The sequence below is a fragment of the Giraffa tippelskirchi genome, chromosome 7, assembly GCF_054371585.1.
Source record: "Giraffa tippelskirchi isolate mGirTip1 chromosome 7, T2T-mGirTip1v1.2.pri, whole genome shotgun sequence".
Lineage (NCBI taxonomy): Eukaryota > Metazoa > Chordata > Mammalia > Artiodactyla > Giraffidae > Giraffa > Giraffa tippelskirchi.
In genome coordinates this window covers 141,102,127-141,114,512 of record NC_137281.1, presented here as the reverse complement: position 1 = coordinate 141,114,512, position 12,386 = coordinate 141,102,127, and the positions used below count along the sequence as shown (strand labels likewise).

The 12,386-nt window shown below is 39.7% G+C and overlaps 1 protein-coding gene across 6 annotated transcripts in view; it reads left to right on the top strand.

Moving 5' to 3' along the window:
- Positions 1-12,386, top strand: part of DCAF5 (DDB1 and CUL4 associated factor 5) — a 97,238-nt gene that overhangs the window by 70,780 nt on the left and 14,072 nt on the right. For all 6 annotated transcript variants that reach the window (XM_081513506.1, XM_081513505.1, XM_081513504.1 and 3 more), the window contains exon 7: positions 92-158. In XM_081513506.1, the coding sequence (XP_081369632.1) occupies positions 92-158 (67 nt within the window). The remainder of the gene's footprint in view (positions 1-91; positions 159-12,386) is intronic.

Sequence of the window (12,386 nt, the reverse complement as noted above, 5' to 3'; positions counted from 1 at the left end):
TTTTAAAAAACCTTTTCCTGTATAGATAGGTAGATACATACATTATCAATCAGTACATAAGTAATAAATAAATATTTTTTTGTTTCAACAGTATATCCTTTCAGGCTCTGATGACTTCAACCTGTACATGTGGAGAATTCCTGCAGATCCGGAAGCAGGTGAGTATATCCTTAGTATGAACCTGCTGCCAATGTTGGCTCTATTGACCTTCTGCGTGCTGTGCCCTAAAGGGCAGATCTGTAGAAATAGAGGAAGATATTTCTCCTTTAATATAATAAATTTATTGGAGAGTGACCAAAGTAAACTTTAAAATAAAAATTACAAGCCAGGTTTAGCTATAACCTTCATGCATACCCTTATGTGACATAATCATGCTCAGATTCTTTTCTCCTAAGAACTTTTCTTTAGACTTCTTAGATGGCCTCCTCTTCATTTTCCTCTCTCCTGTTTCACACTTGGAATATTTTTTACCTTGCTTTTCCTTTATCAATGCACACATTCCTGCTCCGCTTAATTACTCTACAAACAATTTTTAGGGCCTCTGCCCTTCCTTTGGCCTCCCTGGTGACGTTAACTAAAGGGAAACTTTCCTTATTAATGGACAGATGTACTCCCTGGAGTTTGGCTGATCCCAGACAAGAGAGAAATTAGGAAGAAATGCTTCTGCGTTTGCTCTAGATGTATTCTGAAAAAGCTTTCCATAAGTTTGGATCTAGGCCATCTGAGCTTTCAGACAGCATGGATCATTCTTGGTACTAGTGTCCTCACGTGCTCAGATGAGTGTTTCACTGGTGGCTTCCTCCTGGTAGAAAAATGCCTGTTTTTTATTCTCAGTTGAGTACAGTTTAGGACAGTTCAATACAGCCATCTGCTCCAGGTGATACATGGCATCAAACTGGAAAATGGTAGGAAGGGAATAGAGGACTATGCTGATAATATTACACAAAATGTGTCTAGGGCTTAGAGCTGAGGAAAGTTGTTGGCTTGCCTATTGCTGAATTAACAATATTGTTACCAAACATCTGCCTTTCAGAACTTGATGAGGCTTACTTTTGGAAAAACTATCCTATTGCTATGCTCTGGTTACTAAACAAGTTACAGAAACCCTTTTTTTCCCCTTTTGGAATTTGGAAAGTGTGAATGAAGCATCTTACCTTTGACGTACAACCAGATGGGACAGCAGCAGTCTATCTGAACAAAAAATGATGTTCTATCTCTAGAATTAGTTCTGTATTAAGTCTCCCACCCCCATAAATCCTAGATTGATTAGTTGAGAAATAATCTTTGGGCTTAATTGTATCTTTTACATGATCTTGAAAACTTTTCATTATTAAGTCTATGTGACTTTTAAAATTGAAGGTGGATAATTTCCCTCTCCCAGACTGTTCTCTGGAATCTTTTTCATGTTTGTATTGAGAGAAGGGGGAAGAATTAGCAGTAGTATGGTAGATTTTTTTCACCTGCTGATTTCTGTACTGGCTTAGGGTGTAGGCCACTGTTAGGCTGCCTTTATATGTAGATGATTATGTGATCTCTGGGTTGGCAGGGACTCTCAGAACTGATTTAGGACTCCAGTACTGAAACTGGGAAATGGGTGCCTGGACCTTCCAAGGATTGTATAGGCACAGTTAGTTTAAAGGAATCCATTTCTAGATTCTTAAATTCCATATGTATTGTCCGTTCCCACCTCCCCTTTCCCCTTTGTCCTCCCACTTTACAGGAAAAGAAGCAAACAAACAGACAAAAAATACCAGAAAATCAGAAATATTCCAGAAATATCTGACCACTTGAACCTTGGCATGGTGCATTGCCCTTAAGGTATAAAAATCTCTTAAGGTGGCAAAAAAAAAACCCGGAAGGATTCTTTAATCATAGGGCTATAGCCCAACCCACCCCCCCCCTTCTCCCTTATCTTCTTATGCAGTAAATTGCTTCTTTTTATAGTAATTGGTTTTTATAAAACATTAAAAGTATATCTGTTTTGATCAGTTGTGTTCCAGTAAGAACTGTTGTTCCCTGGAGAAGGAAATGGCAATCCACTCCAGTATTCTTGCCTGGAAAGTCCCGTGGGCAGAGGAGCCTGGCGGGCTACAGTCCATGGGGTCCCAAAAGAGTCAGACACAACTGAGCGACTGAGCAGAATTGTAATAGTAACTCTAATCCAGTACAGTACCAAAATGTTAACACTTAGAGCCTTACAGTCACAGCAAATAAAAAAAAATTTGAATTTGTATTTATAGTTTTGTTGGTGAATCTGATAGAATTTTTATAAAAATATATTGTGTTGAAATTTGGGGGAAAGTAAGTAAAGTAGAAATGTTATTTCAAAGAGGAAAAAGGAATGATGTAAAATTTCTATTAAAAAATAGTTTGACTTCAGGTTCCACATAGGATATAGTAGGTAGTTCCCACTGCAATAAGTACAAAAGTCAAATTACAAAAGCCACCTTTTTAAAGATGTCAGAGAGCTGTGGTAATCGTGTGTGAGAAGAACTAAAGTTCTGAAGAAGGAAGAGCCTTCCCAGCTGAGCAGAAGGTCTGGCCGTGCTCTGTCCTAACAGCATCTGTGCCCAGGTTGTCGATGGAGCTGCCCTGGACAGCCTCTACCAGGGTCAACAGAACCAGAGCTTTCAACAGCCACATGGGTTGATAGAACAGATTAGATTCAGAGGAACCCCAAACACATGACCAGTCTTCTCTGTAGGACAATTGCTGGGTGCTGGGGTTGCACTGGGAGTTAGGGGACTAGACTGGAAAACAGAATGAAATGCCTATGGTATACAGTGCCTAGGAGACAGAGTTCCCCTGGTGAGGGGGCTCTGCTCCACAGGGCATTTTGAACTTGCTTGGAAAAGGATGATAAAGAGATAAGCTTAAAACCTCCAAAGGACAGAAGCAGAGAACAGAGGTTTCGCAGGCTCTCCATCAAAAGCCCAAGAGGCTACACTCGAGGATGGAGCTGGACCAGAAAGGCAAAGTGTAGTCTCTTGCAATCTCCTGGTATGTAGGACACAAACGCCCATTAGTGGAAAGGAAAGGGAAAGGGAAGTCGCTCAGTCGTGTCCGACTCTTTGCGACCCCGTGGACTGTAGCCTACCAGGCTCCTCCGTCCATGGGATTCTCCAGGCAAGAATACTGGAGTGGTTTGCCATTTCCTTCTCCAGGGGATCTTCCTGACCCAGGGATCGAACCCAGGTCTCCCGCATTGGAGGCAGACGCTTTAACCTCTGAGCCACCAGGGAAGTCCGCCCATTAGTGGAAGAGACCTGCAACATGCAGTCTCCAGGTCTTGCCTTTGAGAGATTTGAAACCAGAAGTAGACTTAGTGTGACTAAAGAAGCAACCTAGCCCTGACCTGGTCCCTCCTGATTGGATTGAGGGTGATCAGCCCCTTACCTTCTTGAGAAAAGAAGTTAGAATGGGTAAATGCTAGATGGAGGAAATGACTTCCATCTCTGTATCAGTTGGCTACGGCTGCCATAACAAAATCCCACAGATTGGGTTATTTAAACATCAGAAATGTATTTTCTCACAGTTCTGGATGTCCAAGATCAAGGTTCTGTCAAGTTTGATTTCTCCCGAGACCTCTCTCCTTGGCTTGCTGATGACTGTCTTCTCATTGTGCTCTCACATGGCCTTTTCTGGCTAATGTCTCTTTGCTGATGTCCCTTCCTCTTATGAGAACATCAGTCTTATTGGATTAGAGTCCTACCCTTATAATTTGTTTAACCGTAATTATCTCCTTAAAGCGTCTGTCTCCAAATAGTCACTTTGAGGGGTTCGGGCGTTGACATATGAATTTGCAAGAGACACAGTTCAGTCCATAACAGTCACTGTGGTTCTTTATCCCCAATGTCCAGTATGCAATAAAAAAGTTATGAAACAGGAAAATGTGGTCAGGGATCAAAAGAAGCCAATCCACAATATTATCTAGATATTGAAGTCAAATAATCAGGAACTTTAAATATTGTAAATGTGATAAAGAAAATAGAAAAGATGGACAGAATGGATAAAAAGATGGAGAATTTCAACAGAATTGGAATCTACTTAGAAAAAAATCATATAGACATTCTAAAACTGAAAAATATGTCTAAAACTAAGAATTTTTTGGCTGGGTTTAATTGTGAAAGGACAGATTTGCTGAATCGAAGACAGGTCCATAGAAGACATTTGAACTGAAGGACAATGAGAATGGAGAATGGAAAGAGCTAAACCAGAGTGTAAGAGACAAGAGGGACATAGATGATCTAACATAACCATATAAAATTGAAATCCCAGAGGGATAAGAGAAAGTGAAGCAGAAGTAATATATGAAGAAATAATAGCTGAAAGTTTCCAGAACAAATGAAATATGCCAATTTTCAGGTTCAGAAACTCAGAGTAAATACAACAACAATGCTGATTCAAACAAGCAGAGTAAATACAACACATCTAGGCACATCATAAGTCAAACTATTGAAAGCAAAAGATAGTGAAAAAAAGCCTAAAAGCAGCCTGAGAAAATGGACAAATTACCTGCAAATAAACAGCAATAAGATTGATGATCAAATGATGGGAGCCAGGCTGTAATAGAATGATATCTCTGAAGTGCTTCAAGAATTAAAACCTGCCAACCTTGGATTCTTTACATGAGGAAAATATCTTTCAAAAATATAGGTAAAATAAAAGGCATTTTTAAAAAAGAAATTATGGAGTTTTAATATAATTATTTAGCAGCCCTCATGAATTAATGCATCTAAACACTGAGCGTGGACCAGTTATTTGCATTACAAAGAGAAAGGCAGCTAGACGTTATGAGCATGCTGATGAGAAACATGGCGGTGCCTAGAGTCTTGCAAAGTACAGCAACCCTGAATCTGATCAGACCTCAGGATCTAGCTCTAATTTGCAGGTAGCACAGAGGACGGAGGGGTGTATTGTATTACTACTACATTATGAGGATACAACCCACAAAACCCAAACTGTCAGAAACTATAGGTGAAATGATCTTATGTTCTTCAACAGATACATTCTGATGATAAAAGAAAGGATGGACAGGGGGTAACCTATTGTATACAAAATCAAAAAGATATACTAACTAAAACAAAAAACAAGCAAAACTATTTAGGAGGGAATTCCCTGGAGGAATTCAGTGGCAGTTCAGTGGTTAGGGACTCCAAGCTTTCACTGCTGAAGGCCCGGGTTTGATTCTTGGTGGAGGAACTAAGATCCCACAAGCTGTGTGGTGTGCCCACCCCCGCTCCCCCCGCCCCAAATGAAAAGTATTTAGAAATGTATAAATGAATAAAAATTATTTTAAAAAGCAAGAAAGTGATTAATACAGAAGTCAAGGTAATGGTGTGTTTGTGGGTGGTCTTTTTTCTTTTTTTGGCTGCTCTGGGTCTGTAATGAGTGTGGGCTTTTTCTAGTTATGACAGGTGGGGGCTACTCTTCATTGGGGTGTGTGGGCTTTTCATTGTGGTGGCTTCTTTTGCTGTGGAGCCTGAGCTCTAGGGCATGTAGGCTTCAGTAGTTGCGGTGCCCCGACTTAGTTGCTCTGCGGCATATGGGATCAAACCTGTGTGCCCTGCATTGGCAGGTGGATTCTTAACTACTAGACCACCCAGGAATTCCCAGGATAATGATTTCTTTAGGGAAGGGAAGAGGTTGTAATAGGAATGAGGCACATAGAGGCCTCTGAATGGCCAAGAAAAATTCCATTTCTTGACCTGGGTGTTGGTTACATAGGTGTTCATCTTACAAAATTTCATTAAGCTATACTTTTAAAAATTTTATTTATGATTTTCCTTTATTTACTTTTGGCTGTGCTGGGTCTTTGTTGCTGTGCAGGCTTTTCTCTATTTGCAAGTGGGGGGGGGCTACTCTCTAGTTGTGGTGCAAGGGCTTCTCATTATAGTGACTTCTCTTATTGCAGAGCACGGGACCCTAGGCACAGGGGCTTCAGTAGTTGGAACTCCTGGGCTCTAGAGTATGGGCTCAATAGTTGTGGCACATGAGCTCAGTTGCCCAGTGGCATGTGGGATCTTCCCAGACCAGGGATCAAACCTGTGCCTCCTGCACTGGCAGGTGGATTCTTTACCACTGAGCCATCAGGGAAGCCCTAAGTTACACTTTTTATGCTATTTTTGGTACCCTTTTTTTATTCTCTGATGAAAAGAAATAAAAAATTAGTGAATAAACATTTGTCAAAGAAAAATCACAGTAGAAATAAAATTTTATTAAATGAATAAAAATGAAAACATGATATCCCAGTAGAGGCATTTACATGCTGGAGTTTATTTAACCCAGATCCGTGGTCTATAGAATTTTCTGCTCACATACCCATCCCCACAATAATTTTTTTGAGTTACAACTTAACATATATTCGAGTACACTTTTATTGAGGAATTTTAACTGAAACCCTGTGCTAGGTTGCCCACCGTGATAGCGTGCTTGTTGCCCCAGGGCAACTCCAGTGATTAGAAATTTCTTCTATGTAATTTCTCTATTTTTAACTGTTGGCCATTTGTAGTTTTAAGAAACATTTAGCAAGGTTCAGTGAACCAGACATAACATATAAGGACTTGAAGTGGCCTTGAGTTTTAGCTTTGAATGCTTAGATGATGGAAAGTCTGTCAGGAAATTCCTAATCTAATCTACTGCCTCTTTGACTTAACAGATCTGGAATGAGGCTGAGTTGCTGTCTCTGTTCATGCCATTTCAAAGTAAGATACTGAGGCAGGCTATGTGGGGAAGTTGGCTTGCTGTTATATGCCTTAATGGCATAATCAGATGACACGCAGTCGACATTTTTTATTGAATGCCTGCCATGTGCTTCTCAGTGCATGCCAAATGCTGAGAGAACTAGATGGAGAGCAGTCCTAAGTGTGATCCAAGAACAAGGGCATCTTTTTCTTCTCCACATTCCTATTCAGAAAGACTGACAATCACTGGGGAAATGTTTTTGCTACACAAATGCCAAAGAGATGAAATTTATTTATTATATAAACAGAATTTAGTATTATATAAACAGAATTAGCCAATTGGCTAAGTAATTCACATAGGGCTTCCTAGTAGGTTGAGGAAATAATTTCAAGATGTAAGACCTAATACTTAGGGTAAAACTTCCTACCTGGAAGATTAGGCTCAATTTTTTCAGTTGATTTCAAATAACAACTCATTTCTAAAAACCTATTTAAAAATCAGAGGAAGGAATAGAACTGGGAATTTCACTGTGGCAAAGAAAAAAAAAACCCATCAAAATATGTTTTACACCTCTGAAGTATATAGGAAGAGCATCTGTTTTTATGTGACAGTTCTGAAGATAAACAGACAGTTATATATAGAGTCAGCATGGTGTATAGGAAGGAGCATTAGGCTTAAAATCATACCTGGATTCAAGTCCAGTACTTCCAATAACTGATTGAGTGATACTAGGCAGGTTATGTAACAGCAATTGTGGGTCTCAGTTTCTTCTGTAAAATTGCTACTCCCACCCCTCACCCTACCATCTCATATCATGGAATGATTTAACAGTCTTGGAGGCTTTCTGAAAACTAGGTGTGTTCCAATGGAAGACATTGTTACTGCTATGGATAAGATCAGTGCTCATAGATCCATAGTTTCCAAAGTATTTGCTCCCTAGTAACTTAGATAATAGAAGTAATGGAGGATTTGATAACATGTGGTAGAGGTGGGTGTCTCTGGAAAATATTCATATGGCCTTCTCCTTCCCTTTTTCCTGATTCTTGTTGGAAAAGGCTTTAGGGTTTTCACTGATTGAGTTCCTTCCCCTCAGATATGCCTCTACCCTAAGACCATACTATTTATGGAAAGAAGCACAGTGTAATAGAGTTGGTAGGCCTGGGCTTAAATTTCTGATACATTCATCTTCTAGTTGGAGGCTTTGGAAAAATTGTTTGATCTTGCCAAAACTTTCTTCATCTGTAAGATAAGAATATTAACATTGCAAACAATAACAACAGTAATAATAATACCTAGTTTCTTAGGGATATTTTAAGTGTACTCAGTAGCTACTGAGTTGCTATTTATAGTAAATAAATGTTGCTATTTCTCATTTAAAAAGCTTTCTCCTTTTTAACTTTCCTCTGAAAAACTCCTTAGAGACCAAGACGTGGGCCTTATCTGGTACCCTCCTGAACGGTCAGTTGCATTTTTCTTGCATGAAGATTGCTCTTGACTCATTGGTAGTTTAAGAAGGGAGATTTCTATGACAGATTTTCCCTTGAATGGAGGGGGAAACGTACAGCTCTTCACTGCAGCCACTTCCACTGCCCGCAGGCTGAGGAAGTAGGCTGGAAACAGCTGTCGATGCATCTCCATGAGCCTGCACATGTGTGCATACTCTGTCTCTCCTCTCATTACTCTCATAGATGCGTTTACTCTCAGGGAGTTAGACCTGGGCATCTGCTTTTTCCTCTCAAGTAATTGGAGGAACAACTGTTTTTAATTGTTCACAAGTAGTTGGTTGCAAACACATGTGAAATACAGATGATGAAAGAAGAATTTAGTGAAATTGACTTTTTTGTACAATTAAGTGTTGCTGTCTGTGGGGCTCTTTGAGCTTTACTGACAGCACTGACTGTCCCCATCTGGCTTTTCTTAGCTCTTAAGTGGTTACATGATCCCCAGGAAGCAGCCACTGCTTTCTCTGTATTGTCAGTACCCTGATTGTATTTTTCTTTATGGTTGGAAACTTGGAGCCCTGGGAATGTTCACGCAGGCCTTATGGAATTACTAAGAGATTGTTTGGACAACTCTTTTAGATATAATGAGGAAAAATAGTAGTCTCTTGCCCCTCACAGCCGTTCTTAATTTCTACTGGTAGAGTCAGGAATGAAATAGATCAATTGCTTGAACAGGTACTTACCAGACCTCATTTTAGTAGATAACAGCTTTAGCCTTCTCCTTCAAGCCTTGTTCCAGAGAAAATAATGAGATTTACTTTAATTTGTTCACTTACTGAGTATCCTTAGATAAAATGTATGCAAATCCTATGGATGATTGAAAAATAAACACTTTCTTGCCCTCCAAAAACTTTTAGTCCAAGAGAGATGAGAAAAGGGTATGTGTGTGTGTGTGTGCATGCTAAATTTTAAAATGGGTTCCAAGGCCTATAAAAAAGATAATTAAGGAGAGCTTGAACAGATTTGGGGAATCAGTCAAGTTTTTATAGAAATAGTGTTTCAAAGGACCATGAAGGATAGGTAGAATCTTAGCTCCTTTATTTCTCTACTCCTACTGTAGTCAAAAATGCTATAAAAGAAACATCCAAAATTGACAGCAGAAAGATGGAGAGAGACACTTGGATAATCCACATGTTGGATGTTGAAGCCCACTAGTGGAGGTTAGGTTCTTTTCCTGCATTCTTATATTCCAAAATCTGATACACGTGCCTTTTCATTCATTCATCAAATACTTGTTGAAAACTTACCATGTACTAGGTAGACACTGTTTTAGAAACTTAGGGTACAGCAGAAGAACAAAAGAGCCCTGCTGGAATGGAGCTTACATTCTAGTGGGGGAAACAGACAATGAACAATAGATGCAATAAATTATATAGTATGTGTAAAAGGTTAGAAGTGCTTTGGAAAAGGAAAAATTAGAATGAGGGAGATAGGAAGTAGTATGGGGAAGGGAATCAGGGAAATGTCATTTTAGATAGGATATTCAATATAGTCCTCACTGAAAAGGTCACATCTGAATAAAACCTCATGATGGTGCGGGAGCATTGCAGAAATCCAGGGTAAGAGCATTTCAGGTAGAACCAACATGAAGGTTTTGAAGTAAGAGTGTGCCTGTTATATTTAAGAAATGGCACGGAAATCAATGTGCTGAAGCTGAATGAGAGAGGGGAGAAGAGTAGGGCTTAGTCATACAGGTAAGTAGGATACAGGGGTGTCCAGTCATGCAGGCTCTTCCTATAAAGCGAAGTGGGAGCCATTAGAGAATTCTGAGCAGAAGAGTGACTTCACCTGACCTGTTTTAACAGCATCACTCTGGCTACTGAGTTTTGAGGGTAAATGTTGGGAGTAGGACTGCCAACGATAGAAATGAGTAGAACCAATAGGATTCTCTCATAATACAGGTGAGTAAGTGATTTTAGTTTGAACCAAGGTAATAGGGGTTGGAATCTAGATAGGTTTTGAAAGTAAAGCCATCAGAATTTCTGATACATTAGATTGGGAGAAAAGGTGAGCAGGTAGAGTTTGAGATGTCTCTAGAGATGTTAAGTAAACAGTTTGGATATAAAGGTATGGAGTTCAAGGAAGACCTGGACTAGAGATAACATTTTGAGTTTTGGTATCACATAGGTAGTATCTGAAGTTTTGGTACTACATTGATAGTATCTGAAGCCACAGACTGTATGAGGTCAGCAGTGGGTGGAGTATAACTAGTTAAAGAGAAGGGGACCAAAGACTGAGCCCTAAGGCAGTCTAAAGTTAAGAAGCCAGAGAGAAGAGCCAAAAAGAAAATCAAGGAGTGACCATCATGTTGAGTTTTGACAGAAAACAACAAAATTCTGTAAAGCAATTATCCTTCAATAAAAAATTAAAAAGAAAAAAAAAGGAGTGACCAGTGAGGTAGCAGGAAAACTAAAAGAGGGTGATCCTAGGAAGGCAGTGGAAGAAAAACATCACATGAAGAGGCAGCTCTGTTGAATCTTGCCAGTAAGTCAAATGAGATGAATAGGATGAGAACTGAATTAACCATTGGATTCTTCAGTGAATATCACCAAGCCCGAGTCTTATTGCTTAGGGGAGGACTAGGTAATTACAGAGTTTTGAAGTCAGTTGCATCATTGAAATAACCATTGTTACCTGATTTTTCAACTTCTTTCTCTATAAAATAGTACCACTCTTTTATGTCCTTGCTTACCACCTTGCCCCATCAGTGTGTTCTGCAGCCTTTTGTTTCCTACCTTAATCTAGAGCTACCAGATGAAGTTCTCCCATGAAATGCTGAAAGCATTTCCTGTACCATAATCTGTGTTTTTTTAACCTGAGTATTAAGTTTTTTAAAATTGCCACTCTTAACAGTACATGTGTGAGTGCTCAGTCGTGTCCAACTCTTTGTGATCCCCATGGACTGTAGCCTGCCAGGCTTCTCTGTCCATGTAATTTTCCAGGTAAAAATACTGGAATAGCTTGCTATTTCCTACTCCAGGGAATCTTCCCAACCCAGGGATTGAACCTGCATCTCCTGTGTCTCCTGCATTGGTAGGCAGATTCTATTAACCACTGAGCCACCTGGGAAGCACCACTCTTAACAGTGTTCTCCAGTAATTTCAATTTAACAATCATTTGTTAAGTCCTTATATGCCCAGCTCTTATCTTGGACGTGTCAACATGTAAACCTTGGAAGATCAAGGACATTTACCCTCTTTATGAGAACCCAGTGCTCTATTGTTTTTGAAACACAAATCTATCTCCTGCTGTCCTAAGTTATCTTCCAACAGACCCTTCCAGTCATCTAGTCCCTGTTCCTGGTTCCTCACTCTTGCTTTCAGACTCCCCCCTCCTTAATCTCTGTGTTGTCCATTGTTTCTCCTTCTCATTCTCACAAAGGTGTTTTGTCCTACCCATTAATTAATAGATTATTAGGAAGGAGTGGAAAATCCAAAGACTGTAACAAGAAAATTAATACTGCCATTTTACCTAGTTTGATTCCGAGTTTATTTCAGAACAAAATATTTCAATGCCCTGTTCTATAGTCAGTCCCAAGTGCTGTTGAGGATCACGCCCTAGCACAATGGATAAGTTTCTGTTTAAACCAAAGCATCTAGAAATCCTGACCCAGGGTGCTTTTAGCTTTTGAGTTGAAAACATCCTCATTCTTGGAGGACTTTATTGAAAATGAATGAAATTGACAAGAAACAGAAGTAACTGAAGTTGGCAAGAAGTGGGAGTGGTGTCCTGACCCTCTTGAGAGGCTTGAGGGGATAAATCTCTGGCTGAATGTTATGAAAAGAGCATAGTTAAGAAAAGAGGGCAGTGAGCACATGTAGGCTTAGTCCTTTGTCTTCTCTGTGGGAACATTCGGCCATGGCATTTTAGAAAGGTCTTTATCAGGGTTCTGAACAAGGTGTTTTTTCTGAGTCCCTTGTGTTTCCTAGAATCCCAAGATAGTGAGTGAATCATTAATGCTGGAATCTTGTGAGATGGCCCTCTCACTCATTTTCTTTTCTGAGGTCTTGCAGTAGAATAGAGAAGTACAACAGATAAGATATAACATTCCCCACCTCCCTAGTATCCCTTCTGAAACAAAGGAAAGATGGAGGTATGGAAACTTTGACTTCAACTTAAAAAGAAACCTACAAAATGGTACCAGCATGTTTGGCTGAGCCAGCCAGAGTAGATGGTTCAGAGAAATGACCATTGGTTTGT